The sequence below is a fragment of the Papilio polytes genome, unplaced genomic scaffold (genome assembly GCF_000836215.1).
Source record: "Papilio polytes unplaced genomic scaffold, Ppol_1.0 DF822067.1, whole genome shotgun sequence".
Lineage (NCBI taxonomy): Eukaryota > Metazoa > Arthropoda > Insecta > Lepidoptera > Papilionidae > Papilio > Papilio polytes.
Window position 1 is genome coordinate 9,279,879 of NW_013527137.1, and position 15,449 is coordinate 9,295,327.

The 15,449-nt window shown below is 34.4% G+C and overlaps 2 protein-coding genes across 3 annotated transcripts in view; one reads left to right on the forward strand and one right to left on the reverse strand.

Moving 5' to 3' along the window:
- Window positions 1–1,415: 1,415 nt before the first annotated feature.
- On the reverse strand, window positions 1,416–9,697 carry LOC106107041. Its single transcript, XM_013287721.1, has 15 exons — window positions 9,586–9,697; window positions 9,033–9,196; window positions 8,455–8,625; window positions 7,815–7,974; window positions 7,522–7,592; window positions 7,126–7,312; window positions 6,586–6,614; window positions 6,246–6,303; window positions 5,883–5,981; window positions 5,674–5,798; window positions 4,822–4,921; window positions 3,837–3,967; window positions 3,364–3,483; window positions 2,397–2,551; window positions 1,416–1,687 (listed from the first exon to the last, which is right to left on the reverse strand). Exons 1-15 carry the CDS (start codon window positions 9,671–9,673, stop codon window positions 1,615–1,617), a joined length of 1,731 nt encoding a protein of 576 aa, XP_013143175.1. The 5' UTR covers window positions 9,674–9,697; the 3' UTR covers window positions 1,416–1,614.
- Window positions 9,698–11,028: 1,331 nt separating this feature from the next.
- LOC106107299 overlaps window positions 11,029–15,449 on the forward strand; it is a 38,285-nt gene continuing 33,864 nt past the window's right edge. For both annotated transcript variants that reach the window (XM_013288098.1, XM_013288099.1), the window contains exon 1: window positions 11,029–11,514. In XM_013288098.1, the coding sequence (XP_013143552.1) occupies window positions 11,484–11,514 (31 nt within the window). In that variant the 5' untranslated portion in view covers window positions 11,029–11,483. The remainder of the gene's footprint in view (window positions 11,515–15,449) is intronic.

Consider the following 15,449-nt stretch of genomic DNA (forward strand, 5'->3'; position numbering starts at 1 on the left):
TTAAGTTTTGCGCAGGACGCTTTAGTTCTTGCGCGGGAATTGGCACAGCGATTGCTGCATTTGGGATCGGTTTCTGGAGACTGTACTTCAATGTATCACAAACTATCGATACTCCGATATTATGATTGCAATAATTGACTACGTCACTATGACTCGATATGTCATTCGATACGAATCGATTCCAATTTCTAATGCTAAACTAATTTAAGTTCCCTTAGTGTAATTTAAGAATTGATTCCTAACGAAGGCGAGTTTGCGAATATATGAATAGACATTTGTTTTCGCTTGTAAGTATATTATATGTACATTTTGAACAAAAACCTTGTCTGTTTTTTTTTTAATTATTATGGAGAGCTTGTATAGATTTTGCGTTCATGGATGCTTATTTAATTCTTATGAAGCATTGTTTGGAAGAAATAGTGTTTTGGATACAATTTAGTGCAAGGCATTATTGTGTATATAGTTTAGTAACCCAGAGCTAAATCCAAATAAACTGTGGTGAAATTAATTCTCTTTTTATCAACTGTACAATGTAGAACCTAAATGTGTGAATGTTACGATTTCTGAACTGATTTTCCATTAAAGATTTACAGTTAACATTTTGTTCAGGTATCTTAATAATTTTTGGAACTACGTGAGTTTATCGAAATAAAGAAACAAAATGGCGTCGATAAATCTGTTCGGAAATCGTATATGTGAGTATGCTTCGAGTTAATTTGCATAGGTGCCAGTGGTGTAATGGCTATATTGAATCTGCAAAATCTTGGTGGATTGTTAGGTTATGAAGTGCTGGTTGACAAAATGCTCAATGGTTGATAGTCCTGGTGACGGTTTGGCTCGGTCTTTACGGCATCCTGGACATTTGTTGTTACCCTTAATACGTAATATTTATATCGAAATTAAATGACACAAAGGTTCTAGAAATAATCGCTTTGAAATGTAATAAAATTAAATGGTTAGTAATTTTTTAAATTGTGTAGGGTGGCCATGTTGGACCTAGCCAAAACGGGAAAGGGATAGTCCGTAGGCAGCCACGTGTTTCGGTGATAGGTCGGTATATACATGGGGGGGTTAATTTATTATTCCATATATATTAAAATAAAAACAATGTAAAGTTTAAATTGTTTTATTATAACATTTTTTCTAAAAATGCTGTCCCAATCCTTGTGTTCCAAGTCACTAGGTCCACAATAGACTGACGAAAGTTTCAAAATATTGAAGATTGTAAGCAGCGGTTACAAATAAAAGTAAACTCTTATAGTATTTTGAAAAAAATCCTTTCAGTATTCGACATAAAGTATAATAATTATGGAAAAAGAACTAAAGACACTAGACAAAAGACTAAAAATAATAGATAATAAAAATAAGCTCGTAAGTCCAATAATTATTGTAATTGTTGTCTAGAAAAATAAGAATTAATAGTTGAAAAAATCCTTTATTGAATAAAGTTCAAAAGTTAACATGAAAATGAATTGAAACATGTAACATATTGAATAAAATTGATTAAAATTAACTGTGAAAATCTGAAAATAGTAAAGATTCAATAATTAATTGCTCTCGTAATAGAGTTTAGAACTACTATAGTTACTGTATGGTAATAACATTTTCGTGCTTCTAGTCTGTGATGGCGCCACCAATTGGAACTTCTTCCTTTTTGGGTGTTTTTTCGGGTACATCTTCAATGCATCTAAAAACATTCATTATTAAAAAGATAATCCAATCATTCTGTTGTTCCACTCCTTACTGGATTATACTCTAAAGCTTATCAGAACCCTAAATTCCTTCCGGAAAGAATTCTTACTGACCTAATATTTCCAACAACTTATTCCTTTATTACATTAACTGTGGTAACATTTCTATAAAAAGGTATCCCTTTTAACATCTACTAACTTTTGCCCGCGACTCCGTCCGCGTGAATTGTAAAAATAGTAAAAAAGAAATGAAAAAATATAGCCTTTGTTACTCACAGATAAATTACCTAATAGTGAAAGAATTTTTAAAATTGGCCCAGTAGTATTTGAGCCTATTCATTACAATCAAAGTTTTCCACTTTATATTAGTATATATTAGGGTTGTAACGGAGGCCATTTTAATGGAAGCGGATGCGGATGCGGAGGCGAATGGCTTCACCTTTAATAACAATTATAGTTAGTTGACATATCACACCCGCGCGGGACGCATAAACGATACCTATTCGCCCCACTCGCGTTAAAGACGTAAATTTATTAGTTATTTCGTATGTGGAAGAAATAACGAAAGCGGAGCAGATGCGGAGTTACCATTTCTTGCGGTAGTTCCGCATTTGCGGATGCGGAAGCGTAGTTCCGTTACAACCCTAGTATAGATGAATAAAACAGGGACAAGATTTAACACTAGTACAACAGCAATAAGCTTACTTCTCCAAGGGTGGGCACATAAAGTGCCGTATGTTGCGCGGCATGAACAGCTCGACTTGAACCTTCGCCACTTCTGCAGCGTAGTCTTCTACGTCTTTTATGATGTGCTCTTCCACCGGCGGACCGATACCGGGTACCGCGTATACGTTTATTATCTAAACATAATAACAACCATTTTTAGATAAGTTACCTTAAAACTAAATCAATCTTACAAACTACATCTAGTTTTGTAAGTCATTGTCATTGTTTTAACCTTTTTTCCTAATTATTTAATAAATACGATCTTTTAAAAACAAGATAAAATTAACATAAGAGATTGAGTTGAACATTTCAGTGAAGGAGATTTTTAAGGGAATTTTGACAAAATTTGTGGTTAATGGAATGGTATTGTTGATGGGAACCCCCTGGAAGGTATTTAGACCACACGAAAATGCATGCTTGATTTTTTAATATAGATGAGACAATATTTTGTCTATTCTCGTAATTGGCTTAGATTACAAATCAAGTGCTTAAACCTCTGAGCTGCCGATGGTTTACTAATAATTGATTAAGAGAAAACATTTCAAAGCTTAACAGTGATAGAGCCCGCTTTTACATCTTCGCACGAATGGGTCGGCTCGCCCGGTGTAATACCACGACCACACAGAAAACAGGCATAAAGTGGAAGCAATTCCACGTTTCGTCTGATGAGTGCGGTGTCGGAGGACTAATTTCAGTTCCTTTCCCATCCCATCCTTTTCTTAAGAGGAAAGGATGGGAAAAAAAAGTGGATGTGACGGTGGAGGAGACGCATTGAAAGGTAAAATGTAGTATTTATTAAGGGTAAGCATCGCATCTGCAATTGCGGATGATTATGGGCAGCGGTTGCTTTCCCATTCGGTAGATTCAGGTTGTCGCTTGCTTGTTTGTTACCTTATAATATAAAAAAAATATTACATAGTTGTTCCTACTAATCAAGTTGACGCACCGTCGGTATCGGCAGTTCCTCCTCTTCAACTTCCTCCTCTTCAGGGACAATAACATCCATGTTTTCGTCAATAAAATTCTTTATGATATCCCGTACCATCGCTACTTCTTCAGGTTTAGCCTGGAAATGTTAAAAGTTTTATGTACAATGTAGCTTTCTTCCAAACTAGCTGTCAGTCGTTACTTCGTCCGTGAAATTAAAAATATCCTATGTTACTGATAACGTTGCTTTCTAGTGATCATAGTTTTTTTAAATCGGCCCAGTAGTTTTTGAGTTATTTCAATACATACAAATCTTTCCTCGTACCATCGATTCAAATTTCATAATAATTTCAACAAGTTTTTTCTTAATAATCCAAAGAGATTTAGATTATTTAATAGGTAATTATTTACCTTTTTCTATATTCATATTGAAAACAAGTTGGGCAAAGGCTAACCTAGTATTGATTTATTTATGTGATCCTGTTAAAATACCTTTTTCTTCTTCAAAGAGGGATCTGGCAGGATATCAATCTGTTCGTTGACTTTCTCCATAATCTCCTTCTCCACATGCTCCACGATGAACTCCCCGCTAGTTGTCGACATCTGTCTACCGGCAATCATACCTGGAACATCAACATATAACTACATCTATCATGTAAAACATTATTTGAAGCCATAGTTAGAGCTGATCCATGTTACAACTGCAAGGATTTGAAATACCCAACTTTTTTTTCATTTATTTGGGTAAAAGAACAATAGCACAAGAAAAAAAAATACAGTACAATTCAAAAGTGTTGAGTAGATGTGCCATCCACAACTTTACCACGTAGTAACTATAATAATAAAATAAATCTATAAATAGGCTATACATTCGAGTGGTACTTAATGATATATTAATATTATTGATAATTCAAAGTTTTAATAATCTCTATTTTAAGGTTATTTTTAGTTACATGTATGATATCTATATCATTAAAATTGGTATTATAAGAATTAACAATTCGATTAGTGGTGACCGCAAGCCCGCATTTGTTCGAGACGAGTTTGTTGAAAAAAGTTTTGAAACATTTCTGGAACTCTTACCGCCGATATACACTTGCGTTTAGTAACTAGGAGTGTCCGTTAATCTTAGTTTAGATTCTTCATTCTACATACATTGAGTAACTATAAGCGCGTGCGCACACATAAAACTAAACGATCGCACAACTGTTCAGCCTCGCTTTGATCCCTATGACCTTATATGGAGCACTACATGATTTTTAGTTGTGCAACTAAACAGTTGAATAGGCTATAAAACAATCGACAATCGCACAATATTGTGCGAATTTCAAAGGTGTGCGCACGCTTTAAATTCGTGTGTGACTGTTACTGTTGTCATAAACGCTCTTAAAACAAAAAATGCTACTTTTCACAAATGTAAGCGAAGTCACGTGAACTACACTACATCTACACCAATACACATTAATTAACATCTAACCCAAATCATAATTAGCAGTCTTAAACTTATCGACAATCAGAGCTATTTCGTCGAATGTGAACTCCAGATCGGCACGGCGCTCCTCGCGGGCCGCATAACACTGGTTAAAATTAGAAATATAAAGTAAACAAATATATTGAAAACCAAAGACCTAAGAGAAACCTCATGATTTTATGTTTCTTCGATACATCTGTATAATTTATCTAAAAAGATTGGTTTAAGAGAAAATAAATTATGATAGCTAACTATTCCATGTCCATGTAGGTTTAATATATTTTCTGACAGAACCAACTGAGCCTCTTTCACCGTGATACGACATCTTTATCTATACTTCTATACTATTATAACAAAGCGTAAACACACACTTCTTTGTTGCCTAAGATGTCAGCAATTACAACATATTATTAATAATTCTTTGTTTAATAAAAAGCCCTACATTTGCGTCACGCTTTAGGCTATATGTTTTCACGCCATTAAACTTATAGGGGTAAAAATTTTGGATAAAAACCCTAATGTGGGAAAGAGACCATAAGTTGATGCCAACATCAAGAAAGAGAGATTGCTAAGGTTTGCCATGTCATGTCATTTTGACATTTGCTATTGACAATTTGACAAATGTAAACAATAAAATAAAATTTTCATTATTTTTATGCGGATGAAGCCACGTGGGAACAGCTAGTGTCATAATAATGTCGCACGACAAAATGTTTGGACTTTGGTCCATCAAAAATTAAATCTTTTTGTCGTAATGACCAACAAGACCCGGAAGTTACTACTAATATTTGTCGCCAGAATAAAATATTTATTGGCACATGTAAATATAACTACATATTAAACCAGAATATATATTACTTCTGCAATAAGTTCTTCTATTTTTGATATTTCCTCATCCCTGTTAGATTTTTCTGTCTCTTGTTCCTTTTCTACGTCACTCTTAGCTTCGTATTCTTCCACAGTTAAATCTACTTTCGATTCACCTATACAATTAAACACTTTAACATAGATTTCAAAAAGTCTACGTAAGGTTATCTAAAAAAAAGTAAAATAAAAAACTAATTAACCATAAATTTTGTATGGTATTACAGCACCCTCCTCGTCGTAGATATTTATAAGAATCCCATCTTTCTTTGATTCGGCTTGCTTGTCCGCCGCCTGTACATCTGTTTGTGATAAATAAAAATAAATAAACCAAGGAACTGTGGCACTACATGTAAGATCTGTAGGAACATCACTATAATTACGTCACGTATTTTTGTGCTCGACTTGCATTTGATATGTGACAGTTGACATGTATTTTAAACACAGCTAGAAAAGTAATTAATTTCTAAAAGTGCGAATTTAATAATAAAAGTCTAATTTGCGTTACAATTTCTCTACAGTTTTATTTTTGCTCTATTCTTAGAGCAATATTATGCAAAACTAACCTTTCTTTGCTGCTTCTTCAGGAGTCATTTTCGAAGCACTAATTTCCCGAAGTTTTTGCTGTAAGAACAAAACAATAATACATTAACTGTATGATACAAATAAAAAAGTAACATCGCCTCTAACAATGGGCGTAGCCAGGGTAGAGCAGAGGGGGCAATTACCCCCTCCCCTCCTAGACTAGACTTCAAAAATATAAAATAGATATGAAAATTTGCCCCCTTTCCAACACTAGCCTGAACATCAATGTTTAAATTTATTTTATTATCTTTATAATTAAAACGTTCTATAAGGTCCTTATGTACTTTTACTGATAATAATAGTTTATTAAATCAAACTAACATCAACTTCTTGGTCAGGCTCAGCTCTATCTGAAAGATTTAATCGATATTCAGATATAAATACAAGAACAATTAGAAATAAAAATTAATATTGTTACTTCATTATATTCCGTTTTTATTGACCGACTTCCCAAAAGAAGGAGGTACTCAATTCGTCTGTATATTTTTCCATATCAACTTTATTTTCTCAGTACCATTTGGGGAATACAATTTTAGAAATGCCCTAATTTTAAAATAAAATAAGCGCCATCTAGTGATTAAGCAGGAAAATAAAATTGCCGTTCTTTCGATTTTAATTTCATTTTTATAAAACTAGATGGCGTAAGCTATGATAAATAATTGCACAAATGACCAAAAGCACATAATAAGTACACAAAAGTATACAAACCCAAAAATTTTACAATGGTTTAGTTTACTTGTGTAGTATGCAAAATTTTGTGCTTTGATGCTAAACTAATATCAATTATTGTGGACTGCAGGCATTAGCATTAGGAAACTTATTGCTTCGGACTACGTATTACAATTAAAAAGTTACATCAACCTTGTCTCTCTCTGAAGTAGTTTTCCCGTTCAATTTGTCCTGCTCTCTCCACAGACGGTGGTCTTTCCAACTTCCCTATCAGTGGCATATTCAATTTCATACTGATCCTCGCGGAGCGCGGCACATTGTCATTTATAATGCTGATTTTCTTCAAGTCTTTGTCGTGCCAGAAATCATCCGATGACTCCTAGAAGGGCCCGACGCTTGAGTTGGCACGTCGGTCAGGTCATAAAGCAGTACTACAGAATTTTTCAGATTATAAAAGATGCGATATCTCGATCATTTGCTATTTATAAAAGACAAGTCATTTGCAACCATAACACTAGAGAAGTAGAGTGCATTTTTAAACTTTTACGTAAAACATGCAGAAGAAAAACAAAAATAAAATCTGGTTACGTCTTCTATCGGCGATTCTGTAGACTTCAAGATCTCGCTCACGGATTCAGCTTCCGGCTCAGGAGCGAAACCTGCGAAAAATAATAATCTTACTAGTATAATAAGTGTTAAAGCTTAGATGGATGTACATATGGTTAGAGTTTGGCAAAGATGTCTAGAAGAACACATACACCCTTTTTTTTATTTTACGCGGACGGAGTCGCGTTGGAAAACTAGTTGTTTTATATTCCTGACAAAAATTCGTAGCTTTCATAAACTATCGGCAATAAAAACGTTACATTACGATTGCCTACCTTCTCTATAACCGTCGATGTATTTGACGTCTTTAGACGCGTCCATTCGAGCGAGCAGTACGTACATCTGGAGGAAGTGATCCACTGGTATCGCTGCAGAACCACCTTCCGGCTCTTTAGTCAAAGTCTCGCAGAGCAAGACCATTGTGTGAGTTAGAGTCTGCAAAAATAATCTTAATTAAGCTTAAGGTTGGTTAAATCTATATCCCTATATCTATATCCCTATACTAATATAATAAAACGTAAACACACATTACTACGTGCCGTAGGATGTCAACAATCACAGCATTTTTTAAAATAATTATTCAACACTTCAAGGAATGGTTTAACACTACAACTATCTAATTTAACTAATATTAATAATGCGAAAAGTGTATGGACGGACGGATGGATCGATATTTGTTAGAGTTTGTAGCTTAAACGGCTGAACTGATCTCAATAAAATTTTACATAGTTGTAGAGGATAGTCTGGAAGAACACATAGGTTACTTACTTTTTTTTTTAGGTCCCCAACGACGGAGTCTCGGGCGAAAGCTAGTTTTAAATATGCCAAAGGAGAAGAAAAAGTAATAATATCGAAAAGTAATCTTCGTATTACTGTTCATCGTTTGCTATTTGCTACCAATTAAATCTTAGTCACCTTAGTCAATAACCCCGCAGCCACGGCTACGAAATGCAAGAACGGTACAGTCTCCTTTCGCAGGAACACTTCACAAAGGCTCAAGATCCTCTGCAGCTCCTCGTTGTCTAAACAGAAGCCGCGCCACGCCGCCTTCAGCACTGGCAATGGTACTTCTTCCATCGTTGACAACTGCAACATGTTGTAATAGAGTTTCCACTGCCCTGGCTATTACAACATAATGTCTCATATATCATTATCTATGGGAAAGTTGTTGAAATTTATGTAAAAATTTTTACGAGATACCGATTTTTTAATGTCATGATTTTTCAATCTTATTAGATGTTATTCTGAATCTTACTAGTATATTATAAATTTGTAAGTTTATATGGATGGACGGATAGATGTTTGTTAGAGTTTGTAGCCTAAACTACTGAACGGATCTCGGTGAAATTGGGCATAGATGTAGATGATAGCCTGGAAGAACACGAAGCGTTTTGTTTTTATTTTAATTCCACGCAGACAGAGTCGCGGGCGAAAGCCAGTTAAAGTATATTTTTACAATAGAGCAAAAATCTCTACATGTATATCATGTATACCTGTTGAGCCAAGACTTTCAAGCATCCTCGTGTAAGTCCGCCTTCGGTAGTATAGACAGGGTATTCTAGCCTCAGCTTGACAGGCGGTGGTTTATGCTGCGCAAGCGCATTGAAGTACTCATACGACCAGCGTAGGAGATCGTATGGCTGCGTCTTTATAGCCGCTGAAAATACATACAATATAACCTGAGACATAGATTAAAATATCTAGAACCTTAATATAACTATTTTATAATATTAAGATACGAGCTGTCGCCCGCAAACTTCATTAGCGCAAATTAACACCCGTTACACCATTTTGACAACGCGGAATTAAAAATAAGTAGCCTATAATATGCCCGTCTATGTCAGCTACCCTTAGTGAAAGTCCGGTCGACGTCCGGCGAACAGACAGACAGACAAACATTTTTTCAAATGCGATTTTAGTTATCAGCAATGAAAATACTTCATCTCCTGGAAATCTGGAATTTTTCTTTTGAACAAACAGACACTTCAATTTTATTATATGTCGGTATAAATAGATATAGAAATAAGTATTTAAATAATACTTAACCTTTGCAGTACCGCTTTAAGATGTAGGGAAACTTCGGCGGGATGACAATCTGCTGCGAGCAGTACATCTGCTCGATAAGTTCAGGCATTTTGCACTTGATTCTATTCTGATTCTAAAACAATAAGAAAAAAGGTTATCATCATCATCATCCACTTGCCCTTATCCCTTATGGAGGGTCGGTACAGCATGTGCTGCTCTTCCATACATCTCTCTCAGCCGTCATATCTGAATCCACTCCTTTCTTAAGCATATCTTCCTTCGCACAATCCATCCATACTTTCTTCGGTCTTGCCCTTCCTTTGTAGCCATCCACATTCATTCTTAACACTTTCTGGTTTATGACCAAAGGTTATTTAAATACATTATCAGAGTTCAAAAGGATAAAGAAATACGCTAAAGCGTAAAGCACGTGAGAAATAAAATGTCATTAACTAAACCGAAATACGTCTAAAAGTTTCAGGAGTAAATTGTAGTTGTGCAAAAATTGTTAAAAAGATCGATTTTATATTCGATTATTTAAAACAATTCGCAAAATTACCCAAGTTAAAATCTAAAGGTTTAGTTTGTCAAACTGTTGCTATGGCAACTAGTAAAAGTATAAAAATCGATGGGATAATTTCAGTCTATGGTCTACATTTTGGTGCATTTTCTTTACAGACCACTATAAATGGACAGGCTGTTAACTGTGGTATTTCGTATCTATTTGATTCTCACCATTTTGGCGTCAATGGTTGTATTTGGTCGCGGTGAATATTTTTTTTCGAACTAATAATATGGTGATACTGTAATTTCCAAACAATTTCCTTTCTAGTTATATATCTAGGTTGTTTTCCTTGACGTTTCTATACTAAAGAGAAAAGATTTGTACTTTTGTATGCATTGAAATAACTCAAAAGTACTGGGCCAATTTCAAAAAAATTCTACGTTATTAGTGAGAATTCCTCGCGAACGAAGTCGCGGGCAACAGCTAGTTTGTTTATAAAAATGTATTACTTACACATTAGTTCCCGTACTAAAGTAGAATCTCCTTCTATCCATCATCACTGTATTGTTTCCAATAAGAAGTTATTCAATTATTAAATATCCCTCAATGTAAATAAGGTAATAGGCAGGTATTATTGCAATACATAATTTTCGACTACCCTCAAGTTAAATTTAATAAAATATGTCCAACCAATGTATTTATAAAAAAAATCATGTAATAATTACAGTTCCTATTATAAATCTATCATAACTTCTAATCAACATAAAAGATTCTATTTCAAAGGAATTTTTAACGCTAATAAAACTTTCACGGTTAGTTTGATACGGAAAAATAATGTGGCTAATCTGATTTTTAATTACATTTTCTCAGCTTTTAAATTGTTGCGCGCCATCTAGCGGCGAATCAGCGAACTACGTCGATATTATTGATCACGTGGTAGAACCTGTTCAAAAGAAAAAAACAAAACCTGTTTAGTCGGGGTGACGTTTCGCCACTGTTTTTATGCCGTGGGAGTTTTGAGAAGAATTCTTACGACGCTGTAGTTTGATTACGAAAATATTTAAGTGAAATAACACTTTAATTGTGCTCAAGTCGTTGATATATTTCGTAACGGTACTTTATACGAGTTTTTGGCACTAACAGTTGATAATTGACATTTGAAACTGCACGACCCGACGAGGTGAATGAATCCAGTGTGATAGTTCAGCGATTGTATCACATTGAATTGAATACAAACACGGAAAAATGTCCAGGCTGTGATATCGCGGGGTTAAAGTGGTGTTATTAATTATGTATCAGTGCATAGGTGACGCGTTGCGCAGGATTTGTGACACAAAATAGTGCAAAAGAAATGGGTGACAGGTTAAAACACCCATTCAAAGTGAAAACAAAAACATTAGTGGCTTTATGAAAAATGGATGTAATTACGGACTTTTCTGTTCTGAGTAAGTACAACTTTCTAAATTCAAAGTTTATTAACGCATGTGCAACACAAAATAGCTTCACAGAAGTTAGCCTACTAATCTGAGAAAATTAGTTTTTATTTACTTTATAATGAACCATACATATAAATAGACTGATAATCTCAGTAAAGAACCGGTTTCAATATAAAAAGGTTCTGATATTGAAATATTGAAGAAGCCGGAAAATACTGATAGGTCGTACGGCCTACTTTCTAGAAAACTAGATTTGCAGTGGTTAAAACAATCTAATCTACAGAGTCTGAGATACTTGTATGTTCAATGGTTTAAAAAAATGGAATACGACCGTCGACTTTTAGTAGTTCTTGCAATCTTACATGATTCTAATTTTAAAAATGGTGCCAATTTTTAGCGAGATGCAGTTTTGTTTGCGAAATCTAATTAGATTAAATAAAATTTGGTTTTATTTTTGTCAAAAAAAATTAGGCAGTAAAAGTTTTTAATTGTTTTTTTTTCTATTTGAATCCATTGCGACACCTTTTTTTTCTTATGGGTATAATGTGGAAGATATTCGTGTTTTCGTTTTCGCTATAAAGGTCAGCAGAGTACACGATATAACAGTTCACGTTGTGCTAAATGTATCACTGTACGAGGCTCAATATTATTGTTACGATTACAGCTATGTACACACTGCATCTCCAAGTCTACCAACCGTCCTAGCGTTAAGAGCACAATACGATCGAAATGAAAAAAAAAAATAAGAACTTTTTTGTCTATAAAAAGTTACATAGTTTCTACTTTACATGTTAAGGCATGAGATATTACTTTATTTTTTTCCTCCTCGGTTTCCTTTCTTTAACGATAGCCCATTGCCACTTGTGGGTTTTCCTTGTGTTTGTCTAAGATGTACTGCATTTGAAAATAACCTCTCTGAATAAAATAACTTTCGTCAAACGACGCCAATTGTTAGCTCTTCTACAGATATCTTTTGTAACTAACAAGCAGATGTAAAATCATTAAAATAAACTTATTTGCAAAAGCGAACATTCTACCCCCATTCGTGAGGATTGAAAACTGAAAGAAAAGCATTAAATCTTTCCTATAGTGGGCAATATACGTAGATATGTTTCATTTCAATTTAATACATTGAGGTTTTAATCGAGTGACGCCGTATATCAGATCGAAAAAAGGAATAGAAACCTGCTGGAATCACGAATCGTATTCCGTCTTCATCAGTAAGGGATTATTAAAAATAAAACTTTAGTGTATTAGATTTTATGAAGGTTTAACATTAACACCGTTCACTCAGGAGGTACAAGGGCGTTAGTTGATTGTCAACTAACGTACAAGTTGTTATAATCAATGTGACATTTGAAATAGTGTTGTCAAAATGTATCTAGAGATTATTACAAACCAGCTTTAGTCCGCAAGCAATATCAAGACTATTCTCTACATCTATGCCAAATTTCATCGTGATCCGTTCAGCAGTTTAGGCTATAAATTCTAACAAACATTCATCCATCTATCCATGTGAACTCTAGCATTATAGAGACCGACAATTATTTCAATACTGCTCTTATAAATCTATAATCTAAATCTAAATCTTAAAAAAATATATCTATAATCTCTTATATCTCTAAACCCTAACCAAAAAATAAAGTTTCTACAGAAACATATTTTGTATAAAACGGCGTATACGATTGTGATGCAATTTCATCATTGATTTGTTTCTATTTGACTAACGGTGATTTAGTTCATTCAATGAGTGAACGACGTACGACTGACCAATACTGAGTCGGGAACGATGTCAAGGGAAGTGTAAGGTATTATTGCGCCTAATTCCTTACTCGGGCGGTGAATGGGATCACAATGGATGCGGGCAACAGTTATAGCTCGGGATAATGCGCATATCCGCCTGTCAATTATCTACTTGATATCTGCTTCGATATGTAACACTTCTCTATTATTCCGCTATTTGTACAATGATTTTAGTCCCTTACCCTTACCACCCTTTTCGTAACGACGTATAGGTAGTTGAAATAACCTCTTTTTTGTGCGTCTCCTCTGTCGATTAAGAGTAGGCAGCGCATCCGCAGCTGCGAATGTCTATGGGCAGCTGTCGCTTTGCCATTTCGGCAAAAGCTTATTAACATAAAAAATGATTCGTTGATTCAGCAAGGTTCAAAAGATTTTGCTAAAAGTCAAAGCGACCGTTGCACAGACATTTACACAGATTACGGATAAGTAGGAAAGACAGAGGAGGGGACGCAGAGAAATAGATCATCTCCCAGTATTTACCCTAGTATTCGTCAAAATAACCTGTGTAATAAAGTAGTGAAGGAGTCTGCGTAAATAATCCGATATGACCTTGACATTCGGCCAGTGATGTCATGTGTGGACAATTATATCATGCATGGATTAAACTGTTGATTCATGCTACTTTCATTATTTGCATAGCTTTGAAATATTCTGTACTAGCTGTTGCTCGTGACTTTGCCCGCTATATTCAAGAATATAGGCCATATATTTTAATTTCAAGAAATTAAAAAATGTGACCAACGTTACTCGTTGATAACGTAGCTCTTTAATGGTGAGAAATTTTTTGAAATCGGCTCAGTAGTTTTTTGAGTTATTTCTATACATACAAAAATGCATATATTTCCTCTTTGTAATATTAGTTTAGATATAAATGACACAGCTTTACAAATTTTTTTACCCCTATTCTTTGAAAGATAATTTTGTTCTCATATTTACCGGGTATTTCAAAGCAATAGTGATTTAAGGAAAGAAACGTTTCTAAGACTTGATATTAAAACCTGATCGGACATTTTTTTTCTCCGTGATTTGTTGCTTATTTAAATGTATTATAAAAAGATACTTTTTATAACCACATATTCGAAATATTCCGAATGTTGATTATCGAAAAGTGTGCAAAACTCACTGAACAGGTAAATTACTATATTTATCGTTGAACCTGTTCTTGTTTGCTTTAAATAACAAAAAAGTTATCGCATTTCAAGTTTTGTTTTTCAATTTATCTTAAAAGTATACATACATATATCTATACATATAATAAAATTGGAGTGGCTGTTTGTAATATCAAAAGAAAAATTCCAGATTTCGGAAAGATGGTGTATTTGCGATGCTGATAACGAAAATCGCATTTACATTTTTTTTGTCTGACTGTCTATCTGTCCGTCCACAAGCCGCGTTAGTTCCCGGTAATCTACGAAACGGCTGGGCCGATTTCGACGGGGCTTCCACTGGAGGGTAGCTGACATGACCGGGCATGTTATAGGGCATATTTTTTTAATTCTGCAATGTCAAAATGGCGTAACGAGTGGTCCAAATTTGCGCTAACAAAGTTTGCGGGCTACAGCTCGTCTAATATCATTGTTTTTATAATATATTTTCCAAAGTATGCAAAAATATAGTATATATAGTTATGCAAAAATATACCGTTTAGTGCAATCGTAATCATGGTGTTTTGTAAACTAGTATAAAATAACTATAAATGCTAAAATAACACGTGTTTATCCCACTCATATCAAACGAATAGCAATGCAGTACGTGTGCCGTCACATTTTTATCTCTACTGCGCTGTTTTTCGTTTTATCAAGACCAGACAAACACGTTATTAATATATTGCTCAACGTTGCTTCAGAAAAATGCAATGTTGAGCATATGTTGAGCATATGTTGAGCTTTTTAAGACGTAGAAACGGAAAATTCTTCACGTTAACGCTGTACCATCTTAGATATAGTTTTTTACCGTATACGGCAAACAAAAAAACTGAGAGATCTGTGAACTGTACATTTTTATGACAGAATAAAAGTGCAGTGTTGATTTGGTACTATCTTGGATACCGTACAATGGGGATGTTTCCTAATTTTTGGAATTGCTTTTATTATGTAGATAAACCGTATCTAAACATGAAAAAAAATATAATAAAATCATAT